Source organism: Muntiacus reevesi, chromosome 18, assembly GCF_963930625.1.
Source record: "Muntiacus reevesi chromosome 18, mMunRee1.1, whole genome shotgun sequence".
Taxonomy (NCBI): Eukaryota; Metazoa; Chordata; class Mammalia; order Artiodactyla; family Cervidae; genus Muntiacus; species Muntiacus reevesi.
In genome coordinates this window covers 838,337-853,529 of record NC_089266.1, presented here as the reverse complement: position 1 = coordinate 853,529, position 15,193 = coordinate 838,337, and the positions used below count along the sequence as shown (strand labels likewise).

The window sequence follows — 15,193 nt, the reverse complement described above, 5'->3', positions numbered from 1 at the left end:
ACTGGGGAAGCACACGCGGTTTTCTTTCTGGTACTCCGATACACGCCTGGATATGCACCCTAAGCCCTCTATACACAGTTCTACTTCATCATTCATCTAGCCAGAAGATGTGTATTTGAGTTACAAGATTTAGTAAAATTAATAATTTTCTACTTGCTTCACTGAGAACATTCTTAAGTAAGTAAGATTGGTAATTTTTTCCCTGGGAGCATGTGGCAATGAAGAATACACCGACTGGTACAATCTGGTGCCACTGCCTTGATGTGGGTCAGGATACAGTTCTACCCAACACTCTGTGTGCAAAGTCAATACAAACATCAGTACAGTAAAAAAAATTTTTTAATTATTGCAAAAATACTTTTGACCTCATAGACCTCATGGATCTTAGGGATCACAGGGTTCATGGCCCACACTCTGAGGACCACTGCCCTAAAGAAACTCTTGTACATATGTGTCAGGAGACACGTACAGGACTGTTCACAGGTTACTGTTTTGCAAAAGTCAAAAATCAGAATAGATTCATCAACACAATGACAAGAAAGTGTGGCAGATTCATTTAATAGAAAGTACCACAAATGAAGCCAACTATAGCTAAATGCCTAACAAACATGAGTGTTACCGACATACTACTGAGCAGAAAAGTTGTTTTATTTTAATGAAGTTAAAAATCCACCGGATGGAAGTATTTCATTCTTAAGAAGGCAGGCATCGGTAGCAAAATCAACTTAAAAAGCAGAGGAGGGAAATGATGCGAGACGTCAGGATGGTGGTTATTGTTGGGGAGGTGGACGAGAGCAGGACCGAGGCGGTGGACGGCAGGCGGCCGGCGCCTTGGTCAGGATCTAACCCTTGCCTGCAAGTGGTCCACGATGGTTTTCCTTTGAATAATTATTACATCTTGTAAGACTATGAGTCTCTGAATGCTCTATTCATAAGAAATGCTTTAAAGTATAAATTCTCTCATTTATTACATCAATGACTGTAGATTTTGTCATTTGGATTTATTTAAATTCTACATTTTACTAGGAGATTTGCAAAAGGAAAAAATGCCTAATTGGCATTACGTGTAAGAAAGAAGCAAGGCAGCCTTTTAGGCAATGGGTGGGAACACTCACTGTGGGTGGAGGTAAAGTTCAAAGGAAATACTCGATTTTATTTCTCAAAAAGGGCAATTTCCACCATCTGTTCTCTGAAAACTGATCTCCTCTCCTTGTGCTCTCTCCTTTCATTTTCAGTGACAACAGTTTTCCGAATGTCTTAATCTATATCAGAAATCTTTTTTAAGAACACTAAAAAAATAAAAGCAGCAGCACACTGCCTGATGGCGCCCAAGGTCACAGAGCCCTGCGGTGTGGACGTCACAGAGAGCGTGCCACAACTGCAGAGGCAGGCAGATCCGAGCAGGTCTGGGAAGGACAGGCGAAGGGGAAGCAAAGGGTCAGTCACCAAACACGCCTTCCCAGGAGGCCAAACACGCTGAACAAAGTTCCTAATCTTAAAATAATGCGTATGTGTGTTTTTACCAATCAAAAGAAAACTAGTACAGCTCTTCAACTCTAATAAAATAATATTGTGAATATTACTCATTTAACATCTAAGGTATCTTCTACAGAATTATAAACTAGAATGGAAGTTGTTTTATAAAGTTTAATTTCCAAAGGCTAATTAAATATTTCAGAACTCGCCAAAGCATCAACAGAATTAAATCATTTGTTAAATGCAGACAAACTCTGTAATCTATAGAGAACTTCATGTCACTCAATTCTTTCCACACTTACTGCATTCTTTAACTTAAGCACTCAACCTCCTAAGTTTTTATTTTATGACATTAAGAACCAATTAATCTAGATTATCATCACTACTCAGAGTAAAACTCTGTGAAATGGACCTGAGATTTAAATACAAAGATGAGATTTTAAAAGAGACAAAAATATGAATTAATTTTTTCATAATCTTGGATAAGCAAATCTTTTCTACACAATACAAAAACCAAAAGCCATAGAGAAAAGGCTGACGGAGCCACCTACTGAAGAGAAAACTTCTATACTTTAAAAAAAAAGGCAGAAATAAATCAAAAGACATACACAGAAAAATACCTGTAAGATACATGACAGAGACCTGAATTCCTTAACATATAAACTGCTGAGGGATCACAATGAAGACAAACAATTTAACAAAAATATGGAAGGTATAATAAAGGACAGTTCACAAAAGTGAAATTAAAAAGACAATAAACAGACAAAAATATGTTCATTCTCACATAATAAAAGCAATGCAAATATTAAAACAAGATACTATTTTTTTGTCTCACAGATAATCAAAAATGTTTATAATTCAGTATTGCTGATTAAATGAGGAGGCAGACATTCTCATACACTATTGGTGCAAGTATAAACAGACCTGCCCTATAACATTCACCCACTTAAAGTGTGCAACTGGGTGTCTTTCAGTACATCAGAGAATTATGCAACATCACCGCAGGCTAATTTAGGACTTTTCATTACTCCAAAAAGGAACACTCACGCTCATTGGCCATCACTCTCCAGTCTCACCAATGTCTACAGCCCAAGGCAGACATAACATCATTTTAAGGGCAATCTGTCAATTTCAATAAAAAATTAAAACGTGCAACCCTGAGAAGTTAGATTTCACAGAATTTATGGCCTAAGAATAAACATGCAATACACACAACTGTACACAGGGACATTCCTGAAACACGGCTTGTTGTAGCAAAACAGTCTTCATAACCTACACCCCTCAGTAGGAATCTCCAGGAATAAAACACGGGCCATCGATTAAACAAAGGATAGTGCAACTATTTAAAAGAATTAAACCATGTTACTGATATAAAAATCATCAGAATTATGTTTGAATTTAAAAAGCAAAATGAAATAAAATGTAGAGCATGACCTAGTATATTATTTGTATTTTTAAACTTTTAAAGAGAATACATATTAAATTTTTATCAATCATTACATTGAAGAGTATCAGGTGTTGTGAAAATAAATATTACTATTTAATTTTAATATTTATTATTTAATTTTAAAATAAACATAACTCGAACAAGACTGTTTCTTATTTTTACAACATGACCCAGCAACAATGAAAGCATTTCTGGACAAGAACACACAGCACCCCTCAGGGCTGTCCAGCCTGGACATGCAAGAGTCTGCTGAGGTCAAGACAGAAAAGCCGCCACCCGCAGCCCACGAGGAAGCCTCTGAGAAGAGCGACCTCGGCCGGTGGGCCTAAGACCATCCTTCCACAGGATGGCTGAACACATCCCAGCGGAGCCACGCATTTAAGCGCAGGGAAAAGTCCATGTTAGAAAACTGTCTCTGGAAAATCAGTAAAAACAGTAAAGCAGTAGGACTGATATTTTCTTGTTTTTAACTCTTTTTTTTAAATGGACTTTTTAAATCTATCCATCTATTCACGCACCATTCTAGAAGAGTGTGAGGCAGTTACACAAACATACACAAATACAGTGAGGTTAAAGCAGGCGGACAAAAGCTGGCAGGAGTGTGGAACCGTCGGAGAGCAGCAGGGCGGCGCGGGGGTGAGCGCGGGAACGGGCGCAGCTCCTGCAAACGGCCTGGACCCGCGGCCCTGCGGCGGCAGAGCCGGGGCGCAGAGGGCCCCAGGCAGCGCCCCGGGCCTCGTGAGGCTCCGCAGAGGCGCACACCTGATTCAGGAAAAGCCGCGACGCCCGAGTGTCTTTTTATTAATGATTAACATTTCCTATTTCAAAAATGAAAATATTAAAAAACTGTGTCCTAAAACTGAAAAAAGCTTTTAAAAATCAATGCTCTGTATAGAAAATATAATTAGTATCTTTATATTTACAAAGGCAATCTAAACTGCCACTTTCCTCAGCATTCAAGTGGCTCCTAATCACCTCTGCCTTTTTACATTCATTCTCATTTTTGCATATAATACATTCTTTACTTGTATCTTAAAATCACATACAATATTCATGAGACTTCCAAGTATTAATTTTTATTTTAGAGGTTAAATTTTTTATGTTACTATACTTACAAAAATCCATCATATCAATTTTACCATGTAAGACATAATTCATTACCCCATACGAATATCTAAGTGCATATAAAGATAGAGATATGAGGATATTTTTTCCCAGAATTATTTATATTAGTGAAAACTCAATCTCAATACCTAACAATAGGGATACATCAAATTAACTGGGGATAATTCTATAATATAGACTATAATACAGCCATTAAAAATAAATGCTTGAAAAAAAATAAATAAATGCTTGGACAGCAAGAAGGTCAAATCAGAGAATCCTAAAGGACATCAGCCCTGAGTATTCACTGGAAGGACTGATGCTGAAGCTGAAACGCCGGTACTTTAGCCAGCTGACGCCAACAGCCAAGTCACTGAAAAGATCCTGAAGTTGGGAAGGACTGAAGGCAAAGAGAGAAGATGGCAGAGGATGAGGTGGTTGGATGGCATCACCGACTCAACTGGCATGAACTTGGGCAAACTCCTAGAGAGAGCGAGGGACAGGGAAGCCTGGCGTGCTCAGTCCATGGGTCATAAGGAGCCAGAGGCAACTTAGCAACTGAACCCCAGCTTCCTGGAGAAGCAGAGAGAACCCACAACGTCTACCTGTAGCCGAGAACAGGCAGGAATGTGCTCTGATGTTACTAAATTTTACATGTAGAGATGTATGTATCATGTTAGACACTTACGAGAGAAGAATGGACATCAAAAATAAATAAATAAATAAATGCTTAGGAACAATATCTAGTAGCATAAAATACTCACGTTACACCAAAAATACTCAAATTATATCATCTCAATTTCCTAAAGAAAAATAACATGTATTCTGTAGACTACATTAAAAGAGAACCAAAGCCAACACAACGCTGCCTTTTCGTTTCTATATATTAATTTCATAGGTGATTTTATTTCCTTCTTTACATATGTCTACATTTTACAAAATTTCTTTTCTTTCCCCCTGTGGGTAATAAAAAGCTTTATTTTTCTTTATTTTATTATATTTTACAAAATTTCTTTTAATAAACATCCAAAGTTATTTAATAATCACAGATACTGCTTTAAAAGAAACTAAGGTGTCACACTGAAGCCACTCAGCCAGCATACACTCTTAAATATTTTAGGAGGAAAAAAACAACCAAACATTTCACCCAAAATAGTCAGAAACAACTATGTAACTACACAAAGGGTTATTTTAGTCAAAATATACACTGGGTATATTTTAAGATATGGGGTAAGTTGATGTTTACATGCAAACTTCTCAATGATCCCACAAATATTTTTACCAGTATACCAAAAAGAAAAACAAAAACACAGGGGTACAGAAAAAAAAAAAGCCACACACGTTTAGAAATGAATCTCTGGCGCAACACATGGTACTTTTAGGAATCTTCTCTTTCAACACGTATGTGGGGAGCGCTGGTATGTTGAGCCCTAACCCGAGGTGTAAACATAAAGAGGAAGAATACTGTGTCACAAAAGACCAGAAAAGTTTTCAAAAAGACAGGAGGTAACTACTCAACGGTAAGCAGTCTGAACAGTAAGAGGGAAAATGGTTGGTAATGACTTGGAATGATGTGTAAAAACAACTGACAACTTCTTAAAAGGAAAGAAAAAATTTCAGAACAAGAATTTCAAAGAAGGTCCATCTGAATGTTAAGCGTTGTCCTCAAAAAGTTTTTATGGAAAGTGACATCTTTTTATTTCAACAGGTTTTTTAAAAGCACCAGCAGTGCACTGAGAAACAAAAGCCCTCGGGCCTCAGACGGGAGCTCTAGCAGGTCTCTGAACTCCTGAGCCGGCAGCGGGCACGCCAGCAGGCTGGTTTAGGGGCAGAGCTGGAAGACGAGGACTGACACATACACACCGCCGCCCCCGTGTGTCCACAGGTGACCAAGGAGAACCCGCTGCACGGCCCACGGAGCTCGGCCCAGCGCCCTGTGGGGACACAGCGGGAGGGAGATCCAAAAGCGAGGGGACCTGCGTAGGGGCCTACCTGGGAACCACGCTGCTGAACGGCAGAAACGCACACACCCTCCCAGGCAGCTCTGCCCCCACGCTGGTGAAAACGCAAGGAAGGCCTGCCTTTACCTGCACCAGAATCCTACACTGACACCGACAGCAGCCTCTTCCTACCAGCCTCCGTTACTCTAACTAGGACCTGAAAGCTCACGAAAACTGGGCACAGATCAGATACGCCAGAAACATCGCGATCCTACCTCTTTCTCATGCATGCGGGAGAGTAACTGCTCATCGTGGAGACTGCTGGATTTTCTCAGGCTGAATTTCGGAGTCATCTGTTGAATGAGGAAGAGACATTCAATACTGTTTCAGGCCTGATGCAGCCAAAAGTAAAATGTAAACTGACTGAAGTTCATGCCAAAACAATACAAACACTGGAGGAAAAAAAGTGATTTATTCACTTCCAAGTGATAGGGTTAAGAAGACTACTAGACTTCATAATGTGGACTGGCAGCGCTTTCTGTAAACAACCAAACAATTATTTTATTTTAAGACATCTGCCCACAGGGAAAGCGCAGGCAATTCTCACCTACCAGAGTAAGTGGGATGGGCTTCTGTCTCAGGTACCGAGGGTTTTCTATCTGAAATTTTAAAATAAAGACATTAATATTTGAGTATTAATTAAACGATAATGAAAATGTTTTCCATATGTCCTAATATGTAGCATGTTTCTTAGAATACATATTGCATAACATATTTCTAGTGGCCCACTAACAAATAAAACATAAAGCGTAACCGCCTCTGCATACACGAACGCCCTTGAGGGATCCTCTCACAGCCGAGGCCCCGCCTCCCCCGACCCCTGCTCACCTCACACTTCGCCCCCAGGTCCTGAAGGGCTCTCATCACCAGGAGACGGCAGGTCTCCTGTGCCTCTCTACCTCTGCCCACCCCACCCCAGTCCCTGAAAGCACGCACCTAGCATCCTTCAAGTCTCATTTTAATCACTACACCCCCAGGCAGGTTTGGAAATCTGAATGATATAAGCATATGAACACAGGCTTGCACTATCTAGGGCTATGAAAAATGGGAAGTAATGCCGCAAGAGACGGTGCTTTACAGCCACCAGACAGGCATATATTAAAAACTGGACATACAGTTACAGATATAGAAAACAAATCTATGAGTCACCAAGGGGTACGTGGGAAAAGGATAATTTGGGAGACCGGAATTGACATATACACACCACTATATATAAAATATGTAGCTCAGCTGGTAAAGAATCTGCCTGCAATGCAGGAGACCCAGGTTTGATTCCTGGGTTGGAAAGATCCGCTGGAGAAGGAAATGGCAACCCACTCCAGTACTCTCGCCTGGAGAATCCCATGGACAGAGGAGACTGGCAGGCTACACAGACCATGGGGTCGCAAGAGTCAGACACGACTTACCAACTAAATCACATCACATATATAAAATTCAGTTCAGTTCAGTCGCTCAGTCGTGTCTGAGTCTCTGCGACCCCGTGAACCACAGCACGCCAGGCCTCCCTGTCCATCACCAACTCCCAGAGTCCACCCAAACTCATGTCCATTGAGTCCGGGATGCCACCCAACCATCTCATCCTCTGTCATCCCCTTCTCCTCCTGCCCTCAATCTTTCCCAGCATCAGGGTCTTCTCAAATGAGTCAGCTCTACGCATCAGGTGGTCAAAGTACTGGAGCTTCAGTTTCAGCATCAGCCCACCCAATATTCAGGACTGATTTCCTTCAGGTTTGACTGACTTGATCTCCTTGCCGTCCACGAAAATCTCAAGTCTTCTCCAACACCACAATTCAAAAGCATCAATTCTTTGGCGCTCAGCTTTCTTTATGGTCCAGCTCTCAAATCCATACATGACTACAGGAAAACCATAGCCTTGACTAGACGGACCTTTGTTGGCAAAGTAATGTTTCTGCTTTTTAACATGCTGTCTAGGTTGGTCATAGTTTTTCTTCCAAGGAGCAAGTGTCTTTTAATTTCATGATTGCAGTCACCATCCATAGTAATTTTGGAGTCCCCAAAATAAAATCTGTCACTGTTCCCATTGTTTACCCATCTATTTCCCATGAAGGGATGGGACCAGATGCCATGATCTTAGTTTTCTGAATGTTGAGTTTTAAGCCAGCCTTTTCATTCTCCTCTTTCACTTTCATCAAGAGGCTCTTTAGTTCCTCTTCACTTTCTGCCATGAGGGTGGTGTCATCTGCATATCAGAGGTTATTGATATTTGTCTCAGCAATCTTGATTCCAGCTTGTGTTTCATCCAGCCTGGCATTTCGCATAACATACTCTGCATATAAGTTAAATAAGCAGGGTGACAATATACAGCCTTGACGTTCTCCTTTCCCAATCTGGAACCAGTCCATTGTTCCATGTCCAGTTCCAACTGTTGCTTCTTGACCTGCATACAGATTTCTCAGAAGGCAGGTCAGGTGGCCTGGCATCCCTGTATCTTTAAGAATTTTCCACAGTTTATTGTGATCCACACATTCAAAGGCGCTGGCATAGTCAATAAATGAGTTTTTAAATAAATAAATAAGTTTTAAAAAATTAATTAAGTTAAAAAACAAAAATTAACAACTTGATAATAAACATGTTCCAGATGTGGGGCCCTACTGTTGGGTGTATGACTTAGTCCATTTACTTTGGGAAACATTATTAAATAAAGATAATAATAAAGTCTACTTAAATATCATACCAGAGACAGAGGCATAGTCTTTAGTAAACAAAATGGTACTATATATACACAGCTTTTTGAAAAATAGAGGCAGCCAATTTCCAGCAGGCAGCAAAGTACACTCAATAAATATTTATTGTCTGAAGGTACATATATGAAAAGCAAGTAACCATTCTCTATTTTTGGAGTGGACAAAACCAGCATAAAAAGCAAGTCCTTCAAAGACACATGCACATAAAACCCTAATTCATGAAGCAGAATTAAATACAAGGGGAAAAATAAAGGAAGAGAAAAACAGAGAATTCTCAAAGATGCTCAAGCTCTAATTAAGCTTAAAATTTAAACCCAAAAGCCAAGAAAACCATCTGTGACTTATTTTTACCCAGCTCTACATTTATAAGCAGGGTATAAAATATTGGTTTAGCTAATTACAATGTAGCCTTTCAACTGTGCAGAAATAACTATTTCATCCTCTTCATCTTTAAAAATCATTAAATACAGAAGTTAAGGACTCATCGTGTTATCATAAATTTCCTTTCTCAAGTTGACAAAAGTCTATTCTAATGTTTAAAAGCGACAGTGAATGCTGTGAACAAGCATAAATCTTCTGCTGTTCTTACTCATTTATGGTGCATGGTCTCATACCCACTTTTAACATGGAAGGAGAATTATTCATAGGAGAGCATGTTCTTGAGTCTGTCGGAGGGAAATAAGCAATCTATTTTCTGATTTTATAACACCAGCCAGATGTGCTTTGAAGTTGAATGTTCCCATTCTGTGATCCACAAGTAACAGGGACTTGCAGAAATCTGTAAACAGTCTTAACATTGATTTTCTTCATGCTCTTTCAGAAGACTTCTTGTTCTCTCATAATATAATACCTCAAGAAAGAATACCACAATAAGGAATGTCCAAAATGGAAGATAAAAAGAGCTTATGTGAAACATTAAAGTCTAACAAAATATTATACAGACAGTAATGCCAAAAATAATTAAGTTCCAATAGCATGAATAAATCACATGACAGAATGTTTCTTGTTTGAAAAACAAGTAGAATCACAATAATAAATAAATAGTAATTTAAACTAGACATGAAAACAGATATCTGAATGCTCTCTAATGAAAACTTCCTTTTGACGCTTTGTTTAGTTTTTTAGCAGAATTGTTCAAAGAGTTCTGTCAGTTCGTCTTTTTCAAATTACTCAGGATTTGGTCAAACTGACCTCCTTATAGACTAATATTGATCAAAGAGAGATGTTCCAAGGTTTCAGAAAAATAGAAGACATTTTATCTGGTATTTTGGCCATCTTCGAGAAAAGGACATTCTAAGGCAATATATTACTAGCAGCACAACCAGAATAACTATTCTTAAAGTCGGAGCACCCATCAGAAGAATGGCCAAACCTCTTCCTACAGCATAAAATAAATTCAGTCACCAATGTCACTTATGCTCCAAAATAATGCTCTTACTCTTAAGTCCATATTTTAGAAATTGAAAAATGTTTTCCACAGAAAAAAATACAATACTACAAACAGGTTTACTCACATTTCAACATTTAATGAGAACAAATAAAATACAGATAAGAGACAGCATTCACTGCCACAAGGAAAAGCAAACAAGCCAAGGACAGAATGGGAACACGCACGTGCTGCCATCTGATCTGAGACGCAACCGGGCCTGCAGCAGGCGAGAAGAGGCTCCTCGGTAAAGGAGAGCGCGCGGACCCCGAGAGGGCCACAGATCTGCACCTCCTGTCTTACAACGCGCCCCACGGGTGCCTCGGGTGGCGTGCAGTTCTAAGCAGAAACAGCAACGCAAGAGAGCTGCTAGAAGAAGAGCTGGGAGAACCTCTTCCAGAACTCAGGACAGGCACATACCTCACACGGACCCAGAAAGCGGTTTTTCATGAGACAAAGTCATGGGACAATGAGCCACGTTAAAGTGTAAAGCTCCTGGGATTTCCCTGGTGGCTAACACTGCACTCCCAAGGCAGGGGGCAGGGGTTCAATCCCTGCTCAGGGAACTAGGTCCCACATGCTGCAACTGAGAGTGAACTGAGCCAAAAGCAAGAGCCCCGTGCAGCCAAATGAATAAATAAAAATTAAAAAAAATTTTTTTAGTTCCTGTTCATCAAAGACAGCAGTAAGAGAATGGAGGAAAGCAACAAAGTGGAAGAAACTATTTGTGAAACTAGATTCCGAAAGGACTCATCCAGAATAGACACAAAGGTCTTCTGTACTGACAAGAGAAAGGCAGACAGCCCAACAGGAGAGCCCGCCAAGGCCCCCGTCGCCACTGCACCCGGGAGGCTGCCAAACTGTCCATCAGCGCACTAAAAGGGATCTAACTCTATCAGTCACCAGGAAAATACGATTCAGTCCACACGTGCACTGTCACTAGCCGCTGCAGAGGATGGCTCAGCTGCATACTTTAAAGAAAACTATTAGTAACCGGCACCTCCCGGCGCCAGAGAAAGCCAGGGCAGGCGCGGCGCACGCAGCGTCGGATGAGGATGCCCACGGGCACCTCTCGACTAGACGGCGCCCCAGCCCCGCCACACCGCCACCTTGCACCCAACCCCGCGAGCCCACGCGCTCCCGGCGCCACCGCGGCCCGCTCCTCCCCCTGGACCCCCGGGGGGTCTGCGCGGCCCCCACTCCTTACCGGGGGTCCCGGGCCTGCAGGTGCCCCGGCCCTGGACAGGAGGTCCCGCCGGGGCCCTGCCCTCCAGCGGGGCCGCCGGCCTGGGGGCTGTCCACCCTCCCCCTGACCATCCGCCCCGCGAGGGCTCCGGAGAGAACAGAAGGTTCTCGCCCACTCTGCAGAGCCCTGACCTAAGGGGTCACCTGGTGTGCCCACTGTTTGCTCCTGGGGGAAGCGAGCCTCACCGTCACGGCGGGGCCCCGGTGGCACAGGCTGGGGGCGGCGACCGGGCAAGGCCTGGTGCGGACCGCTGGGGCTCTGGTGACCCACGCGGCCAGGAGAGGCTCCTCCAGATCCCCCAGCCCTCCTCGGGAGAAAAAGAGAACAGTCTATACAAAGACGGTCGTGAATGAAACGTATATAAGATGGGTCAACAAGCAAGAAAGCTCCCCCAAAGCTAAAGGTTAAAAAGGCTAAAGAGTAATAACAAGAAGAAGAAATAATAATACAGGAGGAAAATGTAACGGCTAGGTTTAGGAAGTAAATTTCTACTTGAATTATATATTCACAGGGAAAATACTAAAACACTCCTGGGAAGAGAAAGAATATAACTGGGGGAAGTGTATATTTTCAACAAAAACTAGAAAATTCAAAATCTGGAACTTCTAATGCATCAGAAAATAGGTCTTGACAGGCATGCCAGCAACATAAAAAAATGTGCCCTTAGCATAGAGCACAAAAATTAACTAGCTATTAACTGATCATTCGGAGGAAGAAAGAAATAAAAGTCCATCACACATTCTCATACAAAACTAAAATCAAAGCAAAATCTAAGCTTTTTAATACACTGGATATTTAAATTATTCTACTGTGATGAAGAGATATAGTTGAACCTGATTGAAGCATCTCTGTTATAAATATATAAAAATGAGGTACTTTATTTCACACTATGAGTGCACTCTTTGAACAATAAAAATGTGAAACAAAATCCCAGGCGGCCCTAGTTTTAAGGCAGTCCCTCAAAATAGTTTAGATTTTTTATCTTAATTTTATTATACAAATGAAAAGTTTAATCCTCTGAACGGTTAAATATTTGTGAAAAGCACTGTGTGCGCTACAAAATGCACATCAGAAGTTCTCAACGGCCAAGGGCAGAGGCCGCCGCAGAAGGACATCCCAGACGGCCTTCTCTCTGATCCTGCTCTCCGAGGCCTCCCCGCTCCTCCCCCGCACCAGTAAGTCAGGACTCCTTCCGGGGGCAGCTTCCCCGACTCCTTCAAATTTGGAAATGGTTTCCTTTTGACCCATTCCCCTCTCAGCTATCAATGCTATTTCTCTCTTCTCCTTCATTAACATACCTTCAAATGACTCACTTCAAATCCCTTCCTGTCCCCCACCTCTGAGCCTCTGATGGTGGCCACCGAGTCCCGGTCTGAAGTCTCTAAAGACAGCTGTTCCAGGCTCTGGGTACGGCCACCACGTCCAGCGTGTGGCTGCAAAACAAGACTGCAGCCCTGGAGACCACAGAGCTGAAAGCGTGAAACTCCCCGATTACTCTCCGAATGAAAGCAGTCTACAATAAAACGGTGAAACCCTTGAAATGATTCCGCCATCAGACAACCAGGTAGCTGACAGCGAGCCAACCCTCCCACTTTCCTGAAATCAAAGCTTTAGATGCCCTCCTGTTCAGTCGCCAGTCTGTCACTAAGCATTCTTTATTCTCTTGGAAATGTTTTCCTTTTCCATCTCTTCCATGCTTGGAGTCATGGCAAGGTGGAGCCCCCACACATGACTGCTCCCTTTCTCTATTTCCATACACACCCAACACAGCCTTCATGCCACCACCCACTCAGCCTCCCTAAAGCACTGCCTTCATCAAAGATCATTATTAGCAAGAAGGGTTTCAGGGTTTTAAAAAAAGTAACAGTCCCTGATGTAGGCAAAGAAGTAAGAAATGAACAGTCCTATATACTTCTGGTTGGAAAATAGATTGGTGTACGCCTTATGGAGGGCAATGCTCCAAGATCTAACATAATCTAAGAAAGCAACCAAATAGGAACAAAAGGATTCTTTCAAGGAATTCTGTTGCAGTTGTTACTTATATTAGCAATAAACTGGAAGCAACCTACATGTCCAAAATATCAGAATGATTAAGTAAGTTATGAACTATCCACTCAAAAGAAAAATTGGTGCTACCATTAACAGTCATGCTAATAGAACTACTGTAAACCTATCCCAAATTTAAAACAGCACATAATAAAGTAGCATTTATAATATGACCACAATTTTGTTTAAAGTTTAATTTTATAAATACATGCAGAAAAAAAAGAGGGATAGATATATGTAACAAAATGTTAATACATCTCTCAGCATATCTGACTTTCTGCATTTTTCAAATTACAAATTATTTTTATAATAATAAAGTTGGGTTTTAAAAATTGATTAAAGCCCTTTTCACTTCCTGAAAGCATTAAAGAGCCTGTATGTACAGTGGAAACGTGGAGGCGGGGGAACTAACCTCAGAGCTCACGACCGTCTCAAATCTGAAAGCGGAACTTCTGCTTTAGCAGTCAAGCTCCAACAGGCCCCAGCCCGGCAGCCCTGCCCGCCGGCCCCCTGTGCAGCCCCGCTCTCCCCGCCTTTCTTCACGCCTCCTCTGGCCTTAAGTTCCTGGTCCCCTTCCCTCCACCCTCCAGGCACACAGGCGCCCCGGCCTCCGCAAATGAAAACTGTCCACGATGGTGGTTCAGGACTGAAGTCTGACGGACAACTTTCTCACCCACGTGGCCTTCAGTATTCTGCTTTCTGGGTAACTTATTCTGGTATTCCATCACATGCGGTCTGAACCTGTATTTAACTGTTTCATGTGCGTATCTCCTATCTCAGCAACAGGAAAGCCAGCTTGTCAAGCACAGGGACCACTCACGCTTCTCTTTCCTGTTCCCCAAGTCCTTCCCAGCGCTCGCCCAGGACTAACTGTCTAACATCGGTAAGAGTCATTCTTTAGAATTAAATTAGTTCAGATGTTTCCCAAACACAAAATGATTCTGCCACATCAACATACATTCGTAAAACAAATGCTTTTTTACCCCAAGATTCCAACTATTAAGGCGAGTTTCCATGTCGCTGTCATCCAAAGAAAGAGTAGATTTTTTCAAATGAATATCCTGAAACACAAAAAAGAAAAACAGAATGAAAACAAAAGACAGAATGGAGGAAAGAAGGAAGAAGTAACAGAGGAAAGAAGGAAGGAAGGGCAGAGGGGAGGGAGGGAGAAAACAGGACGAAATACGTGTCTTCAGAGTAACGAGTGTTCGTGTGCGTTTTGGTAACGCTCGACCACCCTCAGAGGAAAGGCCTAGGCTGCAGCTGAGCTAGTTCCAGTGCCAAGGGAGGACTGTTTAACACAGCTGCTTAAGGCTATGAGACTCCTTCACAATACATTTACATTAGCTGGATTTCAAAAAATCAAAAGAATATTTTAAAAAATAATCCAGACTCTTTAAATTCTTTTACAAAAAGTTTTAATTGTGGTGTACCATGGTAGTTTTAAAGGCGGGAAAGGGAATGCTTGAAAAGATGAATTACTTACTCTCGTTAAAATGAGTTAACAGGGAAGTTTGGGTTGATGTCCAAGAAACTCTTTGTTCTTAAATTGTTTCTCATTATACACCGAACATAAAGAGAAATAAGCCTTGGATTCACATCATGAAAACGCAATCATGGTAATTCTTAACTTTCTTAAAAAATTAAAACTCCATGCTCTTTTCCCTGCTGTATAATTTTTTATATTACATATCTATCAAATCAGATTAAAATGATAATTAACTGAGGAAAGCCAAAGATCTG

General features: G+C 41.5%; 1 protein-coding gene across 5 annotated transcripts in view; it reads right to left on the bottom strand.

Moving 5' to 3' along the window:
* The window catches only part of CEP112 (centrosomal protein 112), a 306,787-nt gene that overhangs the window by 255,653 nt on the left and 35,941 nt on the right, over positions 1 to 15,193 (bottom strand). For all 5 annotated transcript variants that reach the window (XM_065908690.1, XM_065908693.1, XM_065908692.1 and 2 more), the window contains 3 exons: positions 14,434 to 14,511; positions 6,579 to 6,626; positions 6,243 to 6,320 (listed from right to left, as the gene is read on the bottom strand). In XM_065908690.1, the coding sequence (XP_065764762.1) occupies positions 6,243 to 6,320; positions 6,579 to 6,626; positions 14,434 to 14,511 (204 nt within the window). The remainder of the gene's footprint in view (positions 1 to 6,242; positions 6,321 to 6,578; positions 6,627 to 14,433; positions 14,512 to 15,193) is intronic.